This window comes from Camelina sativa, chromosome 1 (assembly GCF_030686135.1).
Source record: "Camelina sativa cultivar CO46 ecotype springtype chromosome 1, ASM3068613v1".
Lineage (NCBI taxonomy): Eukaryota > Viridiplantae > Streptophyta > Magnoliopsida > Brassicales > Brassicaceae > Camelina > Camelina sativa.
The window spans coordinates 24,661,451-24,683,138 of NC_141880.1; the positions used below are offsets into that span (position 1 = coordinate 24,661,451).

General features: G+C 33.5%; 2 protein-coding genes and 2 pseudogenes across 5 annotated transcripts; 1 reads left to right on the forward strand and 3 right to left on the reverse strand.

Moving 5' to 3' along the window:
* The first annotated feature begins 545 nt into the window (after positions 1–545).
* Positions 546–6,381, forward strand: LOC104700987 (ATPase 1, plasma membrane-type). Of its 3 annotated transcripts, XM_010416616.2 has the most exons (16): positions 546–627; positions 2,005–2,124; positions 2,239–2,475; positions 2,561–3,322; positions 3,407–3,529; positions 3,606–3,710; positions 3,814–3,958; positions 4,050–4,214; positions 4,308–4,546; positions 4,645–4,677; positions 4,768–4,849; positions 4,939–5,099; positions 5,223–5,396; positions 5,484–5,666; positions 5,768–5,949; positions 6,034–6,381. In XM_010416616.2, exons 1-16 carry the CDS (start codon positions 586–588, stop codon positions 6,128–6,130), a joined length of 2,850 nt encoding a protein of 949 aa, XP_010414918.1. In that variant the 5' UTR covers positions 546–585; the 3' UTR covers positions 6,131–6,381. The 3 variants fall into 3 exon arrangements, with proteins under 3 accessions (XP_010414918.1, XP_010414912.1, XP_087317756.1); XM_010416610.2 differs by having other exon boundaries at positions 4,050–4,546; XM_087461630.1 differs by having other exon boundaries at positions 4,645–4,849.
* A 968-nt stretch (positions 6,382–7,349) lies between these two features.
* On the reverse strand, positions 7,350–8,126 carry LOC104701003 (transcription factor bHLH146 pseudogene; annotated as a pseudogene). The gene has a single exon (XR_015563839.1). The product of XR_015563839.1 is annotated as a transcription factor bHLH146 pseudogene (transcript).
* Positions 8,127–12,030: 3,904 nt separating this feature from the next.
* On the reverse strand, positions 12,031–13,479 carry LOC104701014 (peroxidase 16 pseudogene; annotated as a pseudogene).
* Positions 13,480–19,100: 5,621 nt separating this feature from the next.
* On the reverse strand, positions 19,101–20,632 carry LOC104701018 (thioredoxin domain-containing protein 9 homolog). The gene is made up of 4 exons (XM_010416641.2): positions 20,507–20,632; positions 20,123–20,398; positions 19,527–19,685; positions 19,101–19,439 (listed from the first exon to the last, which is right to left on the reverse strand). The coding sequence occupies exons 1-4, from the start codon at positions 20,525–20,527 to the stop codon at positions 19,263–19,265; spliced, it is 633 nt and encodes a 210-aa protein (XP_010414943.1). The 5' UTR covers positions 20,528–20,632; the 3' UTR covers positions 19,101–19,262.
* Positions 20,633–21,688: the final 1,056 nt, after the last annotated feature.

Here is a 21,688-nt window from a genome sequence, read left to right on the forward strand (position 1 = left end):
GTAAAACTAATAATCCCACCTAAAAAATACAAGAAATCCGAAAAATATAAATTCTCATCTTAAATTTAGAATACCATCCTAATGTTACTATTTTAATTAAAATTTATACCCTTAATTAAACATATTTTTTAAGGATATAGAGACTGTAGGTAGATATATATACCTTAAACTCCAGATCAGAATAAATCATTACAAAAAAAACAGAGTATATTATCTAAAATTGTAAATAAATAAAACCAGAAAATTCCAAAGTCAAATATACGTTTTCCCAAGCGAGAAAGGACCTATTTAAAAAAAATAACAACCATTGATGAACACCAAATCATAATCAACGGTGGAACTGAAAAAGGAAAAAAAAACAAATAACAAATATTGAAAAGACTAAAACGGTGGATAGGTTCGTCGTTTTGAGTGGTATAAAAAGAGAAGGCGTATCTCCTTTGCAACAGAAGCTCGCTTCACCCACTTTCTCTCTCCTCTTCTTCTTCTTCTTCTTCTTCTTTCTCCTCTCTCTCTCTGGTGTGTGTGTGTGTGATCGAGTGGTGAAAACGAGAGAGAGAGAGACGTCGTTTCATTGAAGGAGAGATGTCAGGTCTCGAAGATATCAAGAACGAGACCGTTGATCTGGTAATATTTCTCGCTTTTAGATTAATCGATCGTTATTTTTTTTTTTTTATTTTTTTTTTTTTAATCATCAGTGCGTTTTTATTATAATCATGCCCACAAAGTGTTCGATGATATGCTTGAATGAGAAAAAATAGATCTGTTTCTTTGCATGGGTTTCGCGTTTTGATTGATTCTTTTGTTCGAATCATTATCTCATGATTCTTTCTCCTTTTTTCTTGGGATCGGATACTGAATCTTTAAATCCCCTAAACAAAAAAAAATCTCAGATTTTTCCCTGTTAAAATAATTTGGGTTTTTTTTGTTTCCTTCTTCTAGCTTCCTCAATTCCCGATGATTCTATCATGGATCCGATACAAAAACCCAAATCAGGACTTTGTTTTGTTTACCCATAATAATGGATCATAGAAAAAAAAAAAAGATTAAAACTTTATTAAGATTTAGGGTAAAATAACAGAAGTCTTGTTCAGCTTTTAGGTGTTATTAGACCAAAAAAAAAAGTAGAGATTTTTTTCACTGTTCATCAGAAAAAAAGTAGATCTACGCTAAAACAACAACTACTAAACTACTACACACATGTGAAACGCTGAAAAAAAAAAAGAAAGAGAGATAAGAAAACAGATCGTCTTTTTTAGTGGTGGAGCTAAGCTTAAGAAGCTACGTCTCAATTAAAAGTCGTTTTCACATAATTTTAATTTATAGGAGAAAGGACAAAATATACACATAAAGATTTTGCTTGTGATATAAAGGAAAATAAAAGTCATCCTTTTTTTTCTCTCCCAAGATAACGTTTTTGCTTAATATTCTATCTTCCACCCATAATAAATTAAAAAGTTTAACATTTTTTTTTTAATTGTTGTTGAGGTTAGAATATTGATGTACCTTTCCGTAGTACGTTTTTTTTTTAATGCATTTGTTTGGCTTTTAGTAAAACATCTATCAATAGACGCAACTTGTGGATTCCTCGTTGATTGTAAAAATCCAGTTTTTTTTGTGAAATTGTTTTTGACCGAAATACCCTTAACCGGACCTTGGCTTTCACGCCGGAAAGTAGCCACCTTTCATGGAGGGAATCCCGCAGGCGCGTGTGTTGGACGTTCCCTGACACGTGCATTGTTGTAATAGTAGTAGCAGTAGTAGTAGTGGTGGTGGTCCCTGTCTCCTCCACTGCCAGATTCTTTTTACCTTTCTTTGTCACAACTTGAGTCAACGCCACTCTACATCTTCCGAGTCGCCGAGTTGGATCGTTTCTGACATTTGTAACAAGATTTCAGAACTAAAAAAGTTTTTATCTTTTTTACCCTTTTGTTGTTGTTTGAAGATGTATGAGTTACTACTATTGGTTCGGTTTCTGATCAAAATTTTTGTGGATTCTCTCAGGAAAAAATTCCGATTGAGGAAGTTTTCCAGCAGCTAAAATGTACGAGGGAAGGGTTGACGACGCAGGAAGGGGAAGACAGGATTCAGATTTTTGGCCCCAACAAGCTCGAAGAGAAGAAGGTTCGAGTTTGACTAAGCATTGTTGTTTCCTGATATCAGAATGCTTTGGTTTTGTATATACTGTTGTGAATCTCACTGGAACTCACGAGGTTGTTGTTTCATTAAAAATAACAGGAAAGCAAAATTCTGAAGTTTCTGGGGTTCATGTGGAATCCGCTTTCATGGGTCATGGAAGCTGCTGCTATCATGGCCATTGCTTTGGCCAATGGTGATGGTAGACCTCCGGATTGGCAAGATTTTGTGGGTATCATCTGTCTGCTTGTCATCAACTCCACAATCAGTTTCATTGAAGAAAACAATGCCGGAAATGCCGCAGCTGCTCTCATGGCTGGTCTTGCTCCTAAAACCAAGGTAATATGTTTGTGATTGTTGTGACGTTATTGTACAAAACATCTCTGAGACTTTTCGTGAGCTTAACCTGTTTCTCTGCTTTCAGGTTCTTAGGGATGGAAAATGGAGTGAACAAGAAGCTGCTATTCTTGTCCCTGGTGATATTGTTAGCATTAAACTTGGAGACATTATCCCAGCTGATGCCCGTCTTCTTGAAGGAGACCCTTTAAAGGTTGATCAGTCTGCTCTAACTGGAGAGTCCCTTCCTGTGACCAAGCACCCTGGTCAAGAAGTTTTCTCTGGTTCAACTTGTAAACAAGGAGAAATCGAAGCGGTTGTCATAGCCACAGGAGTTCACACCTTCTTTGGTAAAGCTGCTCACCTTGTGGACAGCACTAACCAAGTTGGGCACTTCCAGAAAGTTCTTACATCCATTGGAAACTTCTGTATCTGTTCTATTGCTATCGGTATCGTGATTGAAATAATTGTCATGTACCCTATCCAACGCCGAAAGTACAGAGATGGAATTGACAATCTCTTAGTCCTCTTGATCGGTGGTATCCCCATTGCTATGCCCACGGTCTTGTCTGTGACTATGGCTATCGGGTCTCACAGGTTGTCTCAGCAGGGTGCCATCACCAAACGTATGACAGCCATTGAAGAAATGGCTGGTATGGATGTCCTGTGCAGTGACAAAACCGGGACACTAACCCTCAATAAATTGAGTGTGGATAAAAACTTGGTTGAGGTTTTCTGCAAGGGTGTGGAGAAAGATCAGGTTCTACTATTTGCAGCTATGGCTTCTAGGGTGGAGAACCAGGATGCTATTGATGCAGCCATGGTTGGAATGCTTGCTGATCCTAAGGAGGTATAACCCTTACAGGTTTAAATTACTTCTGAAGTTTAGTGAATGCGAGAAAACTAGTTCTTATTTTCACTTGGTGTTTCGTAGGCCCGAGCTGGAATCAGGGAGGTTCACTTCCTTCCATTCAACCCTGTGGACAAGAGAACTGCTTTGACTTACATCGACTCTGATGGTAACTGGCACAGAGTCAGCAAAGGTGCTCCCGAGCAGGTGATGAATCGTCAACTTTCACCCACATATGTTTTTTTTTCTTTATACGGTCTACTAATTCGATTCTCCTACACAGATCCTTGACCTTGCCAATGCCAGGCCTGACCTTAGGAAGAAGGTACTCTCTTGTATTGACAAGTATGCCGAGCGCGGTCTTAGGTCACTGGCAGTTGCTCGTCAGGTACTACTTATATATCATTGATTCTTACGTTTTCAGTCTTTTGCATTTTTTATTTTTTTGCCTGGAACCAATTGCTCAATTGCCTGTTCTTATTCCTTTTTAGGTGGTCCCCGAGAAAACAAAAGAAAGCCCAGGTGGACCATGGGAATTTGTTGGCTTGTTGCCTCTTTTTGACCCTCCAAGACACGACAGTGCCGAAACCATTCGCAGGGCGTTGAATCTTGGTGTCAATGTTAAGATGATCACTGGTAACTATATTTATTCATATAACTATTTTTTGGTCCATTCGCAGGTTATTTTGATGTTTTCCTCTAACATGTGCTCTAACTACGTTGCCAGGTGATCAACTTGCTATTGGTAAGGAAACTGGTCGTAGGCTTGGAATGGGAACCAATATGTACCCATCTGCTGCTCTTCTCGGTACTGACAAGGACTCGAACATTGCATCCATTCCTGTTGAGGAGTTGATTGAGAAGGCTGATGGGTTTGCCGGCGTCTTTCCAGGTTATAACTTGCTTTCAGTTTTAAACCTTAATCATATGTTCATTGTAAAAGTTTGTTATATTGATCCAAGCTTCTTATGTTTTCTGATTGCAGAGCACAAATATGAAATTGTGAAAAAGCTGCAGGAGAGGAAGCACATTGTTGGCATGACGGGTGATGGTGTCAACGATGCTCCCGCATTGAAGAAAGCGGATATTGGTATTGCTGTGGCTGATGCTACAGATGCTGCTCGTGGTGCTTCAGATATTGTTCTCACGGAACCTGGACTGAGTGTCATCATTAGTGCAGTGCTCACTAGCAGAGCCATCTTCCAACGAATGAAGAATTACACAGTGCGCATTCTCTTAATTTTGTTTTTTTTTTATCATGCCCACCACTTGTTTTCGTTTGCGTCGGAGATTAATTAACTCCTTTTTCCTGCTTGTCACAGATCTATGCAGTCTCAATCACAATCCGTATAGTGGTAAGTAGACACCCCGTTTCGAAATCTATCACTTGTTTAGCCTTTTTTTTTTTTGTATGTACTGATCATATTACGTTGCGACTTTTACAGTTTGGTTTCATGCTTATTGCTTTGATATGGGAATTTGACTTCTCAGCGTTCATGGTTCTGATCATTGCCATCCTTAATGACGGTGAGCAAATGTCATTATCCCTTTTCTATACCACGTCTTGATACTTTATCAACTATATCTTATGGTATTATGTGATCACTATCTCGTAGGTACTATTATGACAATATCAAAGGACAGAGTCAAGCCATCTCCAACACCTGATAGCTGGAAGCTGAAAGAAATTTTCGCCACCGGAATTGTGCTGGGAGGTTACCAAGCCATAATGAGTGTTATTTTCTTCTGGGCTGCTCACAAGACCGACTTTTTCTCGGTAATCATCATCGCTTTATCTTATTTCTATTGCTCTTTGGGTACAAGTGCTTCAGGGATTATATAGATATATGGCCAGGCCTTTTGCTCCGAATCTTAAAATTATATCACCTTTAATTTGCAGGACAAGTTTGGAGTGAGGTCAATCAGGGACAATAACGATGAACTAATGGGTGCTGTGTATCTACAAGTTAGTATCATCAGTCAAGCTCTAATCTTTGTCACCAGGTCTAGGAGTTGGTCATTTGTGGAACGTCCTGGGGCGCTTCTGATGATTGCATTCGTCATTGCACAACTGGTAAGAACATCAAGTACACATATTTTCTGGAATACTATTAGGTAAAAGAAACCCATTGAATTCATTCACTCTTCCATCCAAATGCAGGTTGCGACATTGATTGCTGTTTATGCCGACTGGACATTTGCAAAGGTGAAGGGTATCGGCTGGGGATGGGCTGGTGTGATATGGATTTACAGTATCGTAACATACTTCCCACAGGACCTTTTGAAGTTTGCCATTCGATACATCTTGAGTGGAAAGGCTTGGACCAGCTTGTTTGACAACAGGGTACATATAACTAACTCTCTCTATATCTATACCCCACTATAGAGACCTCTTTTTACAACCTGATGGTAACATACTAATCACCTCTTCTGCTACGTTAACAGACCGCTTTCACGACCAAGAAAGATTACGGTATTGGAGAAAGAGAAGCTCAGTGGGCACTTGCTCAAAGGACATTGCATGGTCTGCAGCCAAAAGAAGACGTTAACATCTTCCCAGAGAAAGGAAGCTACAGAGAGTTGTCTGAGATCGCAGAGCAAGCCAAGAGAAGGGCCGAGATAGCTAGGTAAGTAGTGATTAAATAAAGCTCCACAGAAAATGCTATTGATATGATTCTGATTGGTGAATGCTTGATGTAATGTTGCGACAGGCTTAGGGAGCTTCACACACTAAAGGGACATGTGGAATCAGTGGCAAAGCTAAAGGGATTGGACATTGATACCGCAGGACATCACTACACTGTGTAGTTGCAGTTGCACAACACAGACACTACTACTACCAACCCAACCTCACCATGACTCCTCTTTTGTTTTGTCTTCTTCACAAATATCTCTTTTAATGTCATTACAGTAGAGGGAAGAGAACTCTTGTGTATTTGCCATAACTCTTCCAAAACTCTTTTTTTCTTTTTATTGTTAGTCATATTGTTCTTAAACTTGTACTACTCGATCTGAGCTTTGAAAATTTGCCTTTGAAGAAACAAGGCCTTTGCCTACAACCCTTATTTCTTTTTTATTTCTTTGTGTTTTAGCACTTTGGCTACCACCCTTTTTTAATGGCCTAATGTGATCTTGTCACTCTTCTCTCTTGTTTTGTCTGATAAATTTCATCTTGAAGATAATATCTAATTTCATTGTAGTCTGCGAGAATTTTCTTTAGTTTTACAAAGAGAATTGATATATACTTCTATATATAATCAAGATGTCTATCTTCTGAGATAGATTGAGATTGTAGTAAAGAATGACTTCGCGAGTCACGTGCAAAGATATGGATGATGACTTCAAATCATAACACTTGCTGTGATCTTACCTCTATTATGTCACCATTCATCTAAAAGTATGTCTTATTTGATCATTTTCTTAGTTTTGCCAACCGATCATTTCAGATAATACATATTTTGTGACTCACGAATACAACACATCAATGCAAAGAATAATTAAATAAAATCAGTCTTAAAATGAAAAAATAAAAATACTATCAAAAATTTGGTTTGTTTTGGAATACTATATATATATATGAACTAAAATCAAATACTGAACTTTCTTAAGGAAAAAGAAACTAGACAAAACAAAGGATCTGGCCTGGGTAACACATGCTCCTGGGTAACACATGCTATCTTTGGATGCATCACAAGTCACCACAACCAACAACTACTTCAAATCAAAATGTGTAAACCATCAACAAATAAATAATTATTATTGACCACACTTTTATTCACATGTTGAACTTAACTGCATTATACTTGTTATTCATATATATGCTAGCTTCTAAATTTCTAACTTTCAACCAATTTTTTTTACGTCAATATAACCCATATTATATAGATTTATAATTTCTGGCTTGTGATTATCCTTGTCATAATTCAGCGAAGGAAAAACTTCTTAGCGTTACTTAAAAACTCATTTCTTGAGAAAAATCAAGAAAAAGTAGCTAAGTTAGCTTTAAGGTTTTGTTGAAAATAAAAAATAAAAACCCAATCGTAAATTTGTAATATTAAAATATTTTCTTGAAATTACGTAGCTACCTTTTTTTTTTCTTCTGATGTAAAGATAACACATGAAACAATGAATTAAATTATATCCAAGAAAGTATTAATTATCTTGCACAATAGATTTTAGAACCATCATCTGCAACTCAAGACATACAATGTAGCTTCCTATCTCACTCAAAATCTCCTCCATGTTCATCTCTTCTCCACCTGGTAAAAGCTTCTGCAATTCTTTCAACCTCTTCTTGATCTCTTCTCCTTCTCCGTTGTCGCGGTCTTGGTGTTTTTCTCTTCCTTGCTTCTTGCTCGATCTTTCTAGAATCTCGGAAGAAGAAGTAGTGCTTACTGGATCATCATGAGGGGAAAGTGATAGCTTCTGCTGCAAGAAACGGCTCCAGGCAAATTCTTGAGCAGACAAGGCAAAAGCCATGTCTACTTCATGTTTCACGGTTTGTTCGAAACTTTGGCGGTTGGTTTGTGAAGAGGATTTGTTCATGTTGATCTTCTTGAGAGCTGGAACCAAGTGACTCGCGTATCTTCTAGCGAAGACCGCCTTAGGATTCTTGTTTGGGTGGAGAGAAAAGACTCTTTTCCTCTTGTTCATGATTCGCCTCTCCATGTGATACTTTGTTTGTTTCGTAGGAAGTCTACAAAGGAGATACTTATATATATAGCAAGAAACTCACAAGGAGAGAGAGAGAGAGAGAGAGAGAGAGAGAGAGAGAGAGATGATGGTTTGATAATGTAGATGTGAAGAAGTAATGTGATATTTCACACGATCGATCACACTTTATGAAGTTATTTCTTTGGATATAAATGAGCTAATATGTGTGTGGGCACAACACAAGTATATGAAAAATGGTAAAAAAGAAATGTAGAAAATAGTGAAAGAGGGTTATAACAAGTAAAATTCTGATATTATTCATGAGTTTCTTTTTTTCTTTATAAATATAACTATTTTGAGATAAATTTGATACGTGTCATGCATATATGTTTTTGTCTAGTCACAGCATATTTTACATGACGGTTGAAAATCTTTAAGAGAACAAAAATCCTTTATCCAAAATTTGATCTAATAAGAAAGAATACTTATATAGCTCTTTTCATAAACCTTCTGAAATTAATTAGAAAATGTTAACCAAAATCAAAAGGATTAAAAAATGTATAGTGCAATTCCCTCGGTTTAAGATTAGCATCAACAATATTCGGTATACGATCTTTGGAAGCTAGTTGAGCAAGATTGATATTAAAGAGAGGGAAATAAAAAGAAGAAGTGAATAAATGGGTGATGGAAGAAAAAAACACATGGAGTCACATGGAAGAGCTCTAAATTTGGATGAATCATACCTACCCTAAAAGAGAGGGGGCTTGAGTTCCCTCATTACCATGTGGCTCCGTTGCAACAATATGAAGACATCAACACTCAAACCCCACCTCCTATTAATGTCTTCACATGCCCTTCTCTCTCAATAACATCCACACATTGTATGAGTATACGAATTCATGTCATGTATATATGTATCCATGTGTGCATGTGTTTATGTCCTTGAGATTTTACCCATTTGTTCTATCTTTGTCCTATACCTCTACTTTACCACCCTCATCAATTACTCTCCTTTTGATTATTCTCTTTGGCTGCACTTGTGATGACTTTGGAATTATTGGTTTCACCACCCACATCCTTCCTTTTTTTGTTTGCAATTTTGAAAACACCAAATTAAACTTTGTTTGTATTAATAACGTGACAAAGATTTGTAGCCGTTATGTTGAGAATCACAATCAATGGCACACGAATTTTATCTCTTCAACATTGTGATTTGTGAATAGTTATAGCACTTGAACCTTCCTTAATTTAAGTGGCTTAAGTGTAGCTTAAAAATTATAACAAAAACTGTGAATGGTACTTCAACCATACACCGCATATAAATCACATTTTTTTTGGTGAATAGTAATTACAGTCGTACAGTATCACATTTTCTTCATACCACACTGCACTTTTTCGGCTCACCATTCACAAGAAAGTTAAGACTTAAGACGTTAGTAGTTTCCAATTAATATGCTTTCTTACACAGTTTCTGATTTTTCTTTTCGTTATTTTTTTTTTGTTATAATGATTCAACGTATCTGATCTATTTAAACGCAGAAGGTTCAACGTTTCTCTATTACATACCAAAAATTATGATTTGACTTAAAAATATAATTCAACGTTTATTGGTAATAATAAATATTATTTCACAAACTTGAGTTTTGGCCGTTAATCAGATGGAAGTACTCATGTTAACTATCACATTTCTGGAAATCATAAAAGCCATTCTCACATAATTACATTAAAAAAATAAACATGAACCACTAATCAAAATTAATATAATATCCTCAAAATTTAAAACAGAACATTTCAAATTCCCCTATATTTTTCGATAAAAACTGTAAAATTCAAAATTATAATGTATATTTATGGTATTCGTAAATTATTTACTACTATATCTCTAAATTGTTTTTGTCTATTACTGTGAACATATTGTCCAATTCAAATGTTTAGCCACACTGTGAGATATATAAGTGGGATTTATTAAACCTGACATAATCAAATGTAAATCAAACTTCTTATCTATCGAAGTGTCACTTACTAAACCACTTTGATCCTCCTTCATATATGTTCAAAGTTCAAAATCTAGCTAATTTTCTAAAAAGACAACAGTAACTATTTCCGTACATTCTTCTAAACAAACGAACGAATTAAGTATCATAAAATATAATCTCATGAAAATCTGATTCCGCACATTCAATTATAACCAATAATATAATAAGAGATACATTGAACTATTTTGTCGGTTTGAATGATGATAAATCGTACAACAATGTCAGAAATTTTGTACAAAGTCTGTGATGGTAAATGGGCATGTTATGTATGATTTGCTGATTTGATTAAATATAGTTTAAAAAGGTGACCCAAAGATATGGTTTTGGATTGGGGCCGGGAGGATCATGCATGTGGATTGAATTAAGTACATTGTTTGTATTCTTAATTTGGATGCATTCCCACAAATGCCTCCACGTGCATGCACATTACAAGTTGTATCCCTAAGTCCCCTCATTTACATCCTTTGTATACCATAGTACTGGAATGATTCAAAAACATTAGTTAATAATTTATTTGAACTTTTAAGAATTTTAAAAATGATTTAGTATCTTTTAACTGTTAGAACAGGAAGACGATTCTGTTTATACAAGTGCTTAAGATATTTTTGAAAATAATGTATTCAAGAAACTTATGGTGATTGATATAAACAAAGGCACAAAGCCACACAAATGCTAGAGGTCATCAGCGCAGTTTTTAGAATGCTATTTATAAGTGGGACATCAATCCTGATTTAGTTTAGATTCAATATGTCAAAGATTGGGTGATGTTATTTTCCATACTTAGTAAAAAAAAAAACCTTTAATTGGTTTTATTTATTATAGAGAGACTGACGAGTTTGACCTGATTTCCTTTTTTTTGGTTAGAATTGCAACAACGAGTCTCGTCCTTCTTCACATCTTTTTTTTGCCATTTTTTAAGTTTTGTTAATTCGAAATCTTTTATCGAAACAAATCTTACGTACATCGCGTGCAATAAACTTGTAACACACCCACACAAGCTTATACACACAAAACGGATTTGATTTTTAGCCACACAAGCTGGTGTATTTTAGTAGATTTTAACTACAGTTTTCTTAAAACTATTTGGAATTGGGGTAAATAAAGTGGATTTATACAAACCCATGGTGTTCTACCTAGACAAGAAATCCAGGTGAGAAAATTCCACCTCCTTCGAGTTCTGTGTTTCACTTTAGTGACACCATATACTTTGATTGATATCTATTGTGATGTGATCATGCTCATTTGTAAGCTTCAGATGTTACTCATGAACATGAAATGTTATTGAAATGCCAGCTTGTTTCTTTTATAAGTGTATATGTTTGAGATTTGCTTTGTGTGGTCACCGAGTTTGCCCCAAGTAGTTTTCTCCCTGTTGGTAGTCGTCGAAATCTTTTTTTTTTTTGAACAAAAAAAGAACTAATTTTATGAAGCATGGTGTTGGACCTATATAAACAATGGAACATGATGGAATTATTTAAGATTCTTTAAGATGACAAGTGCCTAATAAACAGCAAGGTTCAAGCAATAACAAAGCAGCTCTTAATATAATAAAACGTATTGCCAACATGTCTCTTATTTATGTGCCTATATTTTTTTTCCAATTATTACAACAATTTTTAAATTTCTTGAATATCCAAGTGAAAGCTGTTTTTTTCCTTGCACAATGCGGAGGGAGAGAAGAGTCACAACTGATGGATTTAAAAAAATTATATGAGTCAATCCCAATTAACCTAATGGATTTGATATTTTGATGGTATATATAGCCCTCTAGGTTAAGGCTGATAGTTATCGACCCGGTTATTAAAACACTATGGGTTATGGTTTGAGTTTGATCAATTTATCTATATAAACACTATGGGTTATGGTTTGAGTTTGATCAATTTGTCTATATAAACACTATGGGTTATAGTATGTAAATTGTGGATATCCTTATCAATATTACACAACTTTTAAGTGTGGTATGTAAATTATGGAATTATCAATATTTTTTCAAACATTAAGAAATGGGGTTCCAACATCTAAATAAGGTGGTCGAGCTTTTTTTTTTCCGTCAATGAACCACCGGAATACATATATTTTAAATAAAAAAAAAAGCAAAATTCTTAACGGAAAAATATAAAAAACAACAAATCACTAGTTGACACGTGAGCAATCATGTCTTATCTCACCAGCGTTACCGGATTTAACTCCAACCCGACCCAACTTCGTTATAGCAGAAACACAAGCCTGTCTAAAAGCTACTTCACTAGAAGCAAATGAATTGACAGTTGATCTAGACCGTTGATCAGAGAACAAAACTTGATCGGACGTGAACAAACCCATCCCTTTTTGGAGGTTTTTGAAGTAAGCATTGTCAAAGGTATTTGGAGAAGTCGGATCCAATATATGAACTAAAGTCGGTATAATATGGGTTGCTTTGGTTTAAATACCTGAGAGTGCGATCATATCAGTTTGGGATAGACCGTGACGAGCGAACATAGCTAGTGTTAAGCTGGTTTAAATTGAAACCAGGTTGAGGCAGACTGTGTTGAACGCTACCCACTGTCGATAGTCTTCCGTCTCTCCTTCCTAGCTCCACCGGATAGTTTGGCCAACATACAGTAGTATTATTCTTAATCTCACCATCTTTTAATAACTATGACACCCCAATTATATAATAAAATCACACAAGAACATAATAATAACCATTGTCAAAAAAAAAAAAACATAATAATAACCTAATCGATGGTGTATACACCTAATGAACAGTACGTACTGTTTATAGTTTAGGATAAATTACAAAAGAAGTAATCCTATAATTTTCACTAAGTTAGGTAATATACATTTCTGATCTTTATGATCACGATAGATTGTTACATAAAAAAAAAAAATCAAAGTAAACGAAACAGTAATATTGTTACTTTGTGTCACAAAAAAAGGCATACTAGAATTAGCCTACATCTTTTCTTTTTTTTCCGTGTGACATTTCCTTTTACTAGAATTTTGAATAAGATGTCAAAAAGGAAAAAGATCAATAAGAGTTTAAATATATTTATACCAGAACGACGACGTCAGGAGTGGCGAGAGCCAAAATGTCAGCACATGATACTTTGTTACGGCAGTTAGGATCCCTATCAACGGCCTGCTTCGCCTTCACCACCGTGTCGAATCCCTATAAATAACGTTAAATAGTCAAATAATAGATACAAGAGTCTTATAAAGGATTATTGATAGTTTTCTTTTGATACAATTTGTTGATGTTTTGTAACTGGAAAATTTTGAAAATTAAAAAAAAATCCAAATATCTTCAATAATAAAGCATTAGTCATATAGATTAAAATATTTATATTTTAAAAACATTAAAAAGTTAGATTATAATTTCGATGTGTAACTATACATTTTGAATAACAAAGAGCTTTTGAGTGGGATTTAAATATCATAGAACCAAGTAAATCCATAGAAACTAGGAATATTTACATTATAATACATTTTTCTATAAAAACATTGCATTCTAACACACTTTTGGACCACCACACATTTTTTTATAGTCTTTTACTTTTTTACCCCTCTAACTCTCTCTCTCCAAACACATTACTTCTCAACACACATCTTTCTTTTATTTGTTATTTTTTACTCTATTTTCTTTCCTTTATCTTTCTTTCTCACCCTCTCTAACTCTCTCTCTATTTCCAAATAATTTTTATTTTATTTGTTTATCTTACTCCCTTTCTTTGATATATGTGTTTGAATAATCTTGAGTAGTGGATAACAATATATATATTTCTTAGTCACATTTATATTTTTTAAAAATTTTGTATTTTGATATATTTATCATCTACAAAATCAAATCTAGATGCTTATATGTTTATGTTTATTTAGTTTCATGTTCAATATATATAATATCATCCATCAAATATTTTTCATATGTTATTGATCATCAGTTTTATGTTTTCTAGTAAAAAATCTTCAGATTTGACTATATTTGTTACAATTACTATGAAATTAAATTTATGATTATGGTTTATGATCTAAAATTTAGGATTTAGGGTTTATGGTTTAGAGTTTTAGGGTTTAGGGATTAGAGATTTAGGGTTTAGAGTTTAGTATAGGATATAATGAACGGTTTCATGCTTAGGTTTTTAGGGGGTATGATGAGGTTAACAATGACTAATTCACCAAAACACAAGTAGTTTTTAGTGGACGTGTATAATTTAGCGTCCATATGGACTTGATTTTATGGACATGAAAGATTAAAATTGTTTGATAGTTTACCATGACTACTTTACTAAACCACAAGTTGTTTAACTAGTTAGGTATTCATATGTTTTTTCTCTAGTCATCCAAAATAAGTATTCATCTATGCATGTTAACCATCCAAATAATAGCGAACAAACATCAATGAATTTGGAAATTTATAAAGATTGTAATGCAAGAAGTCAAAATTTTGGCCTAATTAAGGTTCAGGGTTTATAGGTTGGGGTAGGTCAATTTCATGTTTTATAGTAAAAGATCTTCATATTTGACTACATTTGTTAAAGTTTCTATGAAATTAAATTTATGATTATGGTTTATGATCTAAGGTTAAGGTCTAAAGTTTAGGATTTAGGTGTTAGGGTTTAGGCTTTAGGGTTTAAGATTTAGGGTTTAGGGTTTAGGATAATATATAATGAACGGTCTCATGCTTAGTTTTTTAGGAGATATGATGAGGTTAAAATTGTTTGATAGTTAACAACGATTGTTTCACCAAAACACAAGTAGTTTTTAGTGGACGTGTATAACTCATCATCCATGTGGATTTGGTTTTAGAATAAGTATCCACAAATACGTCTCAACATAATAAGACATTTTTAGCTTCCACGTAACAATTAAAAAATATTCAACTATAATTGGATAATTATGTATTCATATATTTTTCTCTAATCATCCAAAAGTAAGTATTCATCTAGATATGTTAACCATCCACATAATAGCGAACAAATATTCAGATATAAATAGATAATGTATAACTAATCAGTATCCATAGCACCTCATCCACATGATGGCATCAAATTTTCATTATACAAACCTAGTTTTTAAGATACAAATACAATCCGCTCCATACAAATTAATGGACACCAATTTTGTAAAGAATGTTGTCCACATAAACAATACATAATGGACACCATTAGAGAAACATTCTTATTGGAAACAATGCATTATTATGTTAATTAGACATTCTTATGTATCCACAAAAAAGTATCCACAAAAAAATTATTCACAAAAACGTATTCACAAATAAGTATCCATAAAAAAGTATCCACAAATAAGTATCCACATAATAATTTACAACTATAATTGGATAATATGTAATACAATTATTTATTTTTAAATATAGTAAAATGGATCTTAAAATGTAGAAAAAATAAAATTATAATGAATCATAAAAAAAAATTGAAAATATTTGTCATAATAATTAAATAAAATGATTACAAAGAGAGAAAGAGATAAACAAGGAAAGAAAAGGATAAAGAAAAAAGTGGGCAATTCTAGTTAACACTTGGTTAGAGAGTTTCAATCTTTCTGCTTTTCCAAGTGTTTCTAGCACAAAAACCAGTGATATAATTCTCAAATCTTTCTTTATCAATTAAAAAACAGCAATGAATTTGGAAATTTATAAAGAATCTAACAGAAGGTGTCAAAAATTATTCAGTTTCATGTTTTCTAGTAAAAATTCTTCAGACTTGGCTACATTTGTTAAAATTGCTATGAAATTAAATTTATGATCTAAAGTTTAGGATATAGTAAATAATTAAAAAAATATGTAATGAAAAAGAGAGAAGGAAGATAAGAGAAAAGACAAGAAATGAAGAGAGAAGAATGAGAGAGGAGACAAAAATATTTGTATTTTTCTGTTGCTTTTAGTAAGGGTATAATAATCATAAAATTAATGAATAGTAGAAAATATGATGCAAAAAATGCTGTAATAGCAAAAAGTGTGTCAAATGAAAGAAGTTTTAGATAAAATGTGCTATTGTGCTATTGTGCAAATCTCGCTAGAAACTATAGCTTGTTTCTACCAAATATCATTTAAACTTTTATTTTTTTTTGTGGTCAAACAATTCGTTTAAACTTAAACGACACAATCAAGAATTTTTTGTACATAAAAAAAAAATCTTACACGGACGAAGCAATCATGAAAGAAAAGGCGGAGAGTGGCTGGAGCTGTTACAAACGTCTGTTGGAACTTTTGGCGGACGGCGTTGCGGACAATAGTTTCGACGTTAGGACATGAGTTCCACTAAAAGTTTGTCTGAAGCTGAGCAGAGAGACAGATGAAGAAAGGATAATGAGAAGAAGAGCAGCAATGGAGAAGCTGCGTTGGTTCTTCATAGCTTAGAAAGTTAATGTTTTGTTTCTTGTGTTGTGTGTTTGTATCTATATAGGGAGGATCATTTTTTAATTAATGGTTACGTATGGTACATGCACAATACAATATACAAGTTTTATAGTATTGATGAATACGATTATGATAATGACTTTGTTACACTCTGTAATGTCCAATCATAGATTATGACAATTTGACGTGAGGCTAGGGTGAGGCTCACACAGTCATTTATATTTTAATTTATTGTATTATATTGTTCTTGTATATCGGCTATATAATTGCTTAGGTCGGGACGTTATTCAACCATGCATTTTTGGTAAAATATAAAATTCAAACATAAGTTACTATTCAATCCCTCAATATAAGATAGGAGTACAGTTTAGAATTAGATGATGCATTTAAAAGAGTTGAATTGACTGAAAACATAATTATGAAGACAAACTATTGTTAGTTACAAACTTACAATTAAAAAAAGAATGTATTATTCTCACAAATATAATTTTCTGAACCCAAAGCAAAATCTAAGATTGTCGACCTGGTAAAATCTATATCAATCTCAGTGTCAAGTTTAAATTCATGTTGATCATGATCTTATCTTTGCCAACTCAAAGCCATGTTACCACTTCGTAGCAACTACTTGAACAAGAGGGACTAAAAAGAAGATAACTCATGTGACTTGATCTATATATCTTATATGATTACATCCTTCTCAAGATCTAATTAAGTTTAAAACGAGGGATGAGATCTAAATTTGAATAGTGATGAAAAGTGACCTTTGGTATGGAAACCATTATTATAAGTTGACAAGTCTTGCAAGTTCACAAAGTAATGAATAATTAAGGACCATACTAAAGTAGGATATATATACGTTGCTAAAAAAAAAAAAGCCAAGGGAAATATGATCGAGAGATCGCACATCAAAAGAGTGTTTATGATTTGGTATAATATCAAAATTAAAGTTTTTCGTAATGACATTGTTTTGTTCGTGTGATTGATGATGATGATCCATGAAAAAGTCCAAAATATTATTTCATATGTTTGGGTGTCCGTGTGTAATACTAATTATTAAGCTACATTGTTGATAGTTGTAATGCAATTACATTCGAGGAATGATCACTAGAAAAATAATCTTACGAAATTGGAGACTTTTTTCTTTTGTTTTTTTGTTTTTTTTTTTTCATTTTGTTTTTTTTTCCTTGTTTTTTGTAAATGACAAATCTTCACGGGAGATGAGATATATGCAGTGAATTAAGTTGATTGGCCTTTTATATGAAAATTTCTCCAATGGATTAAGACAAATATAAATATAAATATTGAGAGTTCTAAACAATGTCAGCTCATCACATGCAATGAAACCTTGATTCAAGGAAGAAACTACGCAGCCTGTGACATAATCTCTTGGCTGTTCTTAGTTTTCGTGTATTGACTGATAAACACATTAAAATTTTGTTATTTTGTGTGTGCAAAATCTCTAACCCCTCAGACGACCAAAAAAATAAAAAAATGACTCACATTAAGTTGCATTGTTGATAGTTGTAATGATAGTTGTAATTATCAAGCTTTACACAATAGTTGTAATCCTAAGATTATGGTTCTCTTAGATTGTTGTGTAAACAAAAGAGTAGTAACTCCCTCTGTGTATTGTCTAAAGCTTGATACTAAACTAGCAAATTTCAGAAGAACATGAGCTATCTCATCGTTTCATAAACATTCAGATGCAAAAAAATCAAGATCGATACTAAAACATAGCAGAGTTTGCTTCTGCTGCAACACAAAACTAAAACCAAAAAGCAAACCATCAAACAACAAAACTTGAAGAATCGACTTACGAGTGTCGTGAGCTTGGAGAAACAAAATGAAGCTTCAAGCTTCTTCTATGGTGGCGAATCGATGGAGCTGCGAGCTTCTTCTATGGTGGAGAATCGATTTGTCTGCGAGCTTTGTTGAGCTTTGTTGAGCTTCGAGCTTCGACTATGGTGTCGCACATATCGATTTTGAAATTAGGGTTGTCAAAATTAGAATTTGAGGAACTGATTTTAAGGGTATTTTCGACTTTAAACACTTTTGAATGAGATCATCTTATCCAAACTCTATAAAAATACTCATCCAGATATTCTAATTTTTTTGAATGAGTTTTGAAAATGCAATCAGATACAACATTCAGATTATGATCTTAATTATCACTAAACAAACAAGAATATGTATTTGCATCCAGATACTGCATCTGGATTAGCAAACGAACATCACCTAAAAAAAATTTGGAGGCTGTTATATTATTAACTAATTGGCTTGTACATAAAATTGGAAGAGCGTGGATAATCTTGTGGCTGGATGCATAATCTTATGAGTTATGGCTGCAGCTCCGGCACACTTCTCACCTTAACATTAATGTGCGAACTCCCTAAAGGTACCTTCCAACGCACTTGGCATTTGTCAAGATATCTAAATAGTCTCCATTTGTGAGTGTTTCCCTTGTTAGAATTTCATTGAAAAGAGTATTGTATTTCTTGCCTAAACTATCTACTTGGGGCATTTGTATATAACAACATCTCGTTCATTTGAAATATCAAGTTAATATCAAATTAAGATCCACACAGGACTTTAGTTCCCTATAAACAATACTTGAATGGCAAAGTTCATATATGGACACATTGACGTTGTGATTGTCTTTGGTCTGACAATTTAGTTCTGATTCTAAGCTTTTGCCTATGAGTTGATGATGGTGGCAGGTACTTGAATGGCAAAGTTCATCCAACAAGTTCTTTCGAATGCCCAAGATAAAAAAGGTCAAAATCCATTTGACATCATCTCCTACTTTGTATTACACATCACAACAACTGATTTCACACATACAGACGACTCACAAAGAAAATGCTGAAAGATAAGAGTGTTTGAAAACTTCAGGGATTTATTCCGAGTCAGAATCAGAATGAGCACTCTGCCTTACGTTCCTTCTGACTTGTGTAGTAGACTTTGGTTTATGAGATGACTCTCCCTCGTAATATATCACTTGCGCTCTGGCTATTCTCTCTTCCAAATCCTCTGTGCTAAAATCATCTTTCCCTCCCAGTTCATTGAACCCAACCTATCAACAACAATGATCATACATTAAAATCATATCCCAAAGAGACTAACAAAAGATTCGTGTTTAAGCAATTATCATAATCAATACCACATAATCATCCACTTTAGTGTTCTTAATCAAGGCAAGAGTAGGAAGAACAACAATCTTGAGCCTCTCAGCCAAGAATGGACTTTTCTCAGCTTGTATCTTCACGAAACGCGTCTCAATGTGTTGCTTTGCCAATATACTCATATGCTTATCCATCACCTACACAAACATATCCCTCTATAAACATCAATCATACAGCTTATTAATAGTTTATTAGTTTTAACCTCAGAGATCACAGGGAAGAAACAAGCAATGCAAGTAGATACAAACTTGAATCTTATGGTTAAAACATGTCTAGTGGCTATGCTAAAACCAATACACCATTTATAAACACTAATCATCCAAACCACACACAACAAAAGATCATCATCTTCATAGAGACGAGCAAATCGACAAAATCTTTTCCCTACATCACATCCAAACTCCAAGATCACAAGGAAGAATCAAGCAATGCAGAATGATTCACAAACTTGAATCTTTATCTACCAAAACAGGTCTAGAGGCAATGAACAAGAAGCACCATTTTTGAATTCCTAACATCTCTAATCAAAGATCATACATTCGCAATTGTAACGAGAGGAAACGAATGCGCATACTTTACAGGGCCAATTCTCGCGGTAGAAGTGGCATTCGACGCGTTCGCTAGCTTTAACGACGGTGAAGAAGTCTTTCTCGGAATGGATCTCAGAGTATTCGCCATGTCCGAGACTCATCCAACGTTTCTTTTTCTCGCCCATTTTCTTCATCTGCTTTAACCTTCTCTCCCTCAGAACCTCTAGATCGTCTTCGTCAAGCTTCTCTAAAGACGCGATCTCGTCGTCTATCTTATCTTCCATGGCTTTCGCCACCGTTAGAACTTGCTTCTCCAGAATCTACCATGGAATTAAAAAAAAAAAAAAAAAAAACACAAATCAAAATCGAGATAACTTATATCCATTGCAGAAGATAGAATCAAAAAAATTGCATTTTCTAAATGGTACCTCTTGAATTGGATTCGCCATGGTTGTTGATTTTTTTATGTTTTTTTTGCTCCTCTGAGGATTTCAAATTTTTTTCTGTAGATCTTGCAGATTAGGTTTTTTTTTTTTACCTTTATTAGTATCTTATGAACAAGATGATTATCACGTGACAGCCCACGTGACATTAATAGTTTTAAGAATTTTGGGCCTATCAATTATTAAAGAGGCCCATTTAATCAAGCAAATCGGTTTCATAGCGATTTTTAAAATATACATAAAATCGAATTGCTGCATGAAATCAAAATGAGTTGTATTCAATGGGCTGCGATACGTTTGATCATGTTTTGTTTATGAGAGGTCCGACGTGGTCACGTGACTTCTTACCCGAAGCAACAACCAATGTTTTTTATACTCTAGCTTAAGTTCGTTAGATTTGTCAAAAAAAAAAAAAAAAAAACTTATGTTCGTTCGATTATCGTAAATCCATGTAAGATTTGAAATTTCTTTTTATTAGTATTGCTATCAAAACATATGAATTGTAAAATAACATGTACTATCTGCAGTCTATTAGTTTAATGAGTGTTATTTTTTATGTTAGTATTATTACCATAATAATTTAAATAACAATTTTTCAATTGTTATTATAATTGATTATAAAAAGAAGTATAGTACTCCTGAATTATTTCCAACTCATTAAAAGAAACTTATTCCCAATAAATATAGATTTATATATATTTATAAATAAATATAAAAATGACAACAAATTAGGGGATCTCATGAAATGTGATTATTTATATATATCTAAGTATGGAAACTAATTAATCTCAGTATTTAGTGTGATTTTTTTATTAAAAGTGGAAATATTGATAACCGAATAGAAATATACGTTCTAATTGTACATTAATCTATGTGCTATTAAAAAGAAATGAGACAATAACCCTTATCATTAGAAATAAACTTAGTATTCAAAAAAAATTATAATATATTTAAAATGAGTGATTATTAGATTATACAAAATTGTTATAGTTAATCAATCAACCATAGATATAAATTTGGTTTTTAAAGCACACAAAAAATATAAATTGCCATAAATTGTAACATTTTATAAATGTTGTTTTTACCACGTTCACATATATCACGGATAAAATGTATTCTTACACAAATAAGTTGATTTTGGAATTTCATTAATTTTTCATGGTTTTT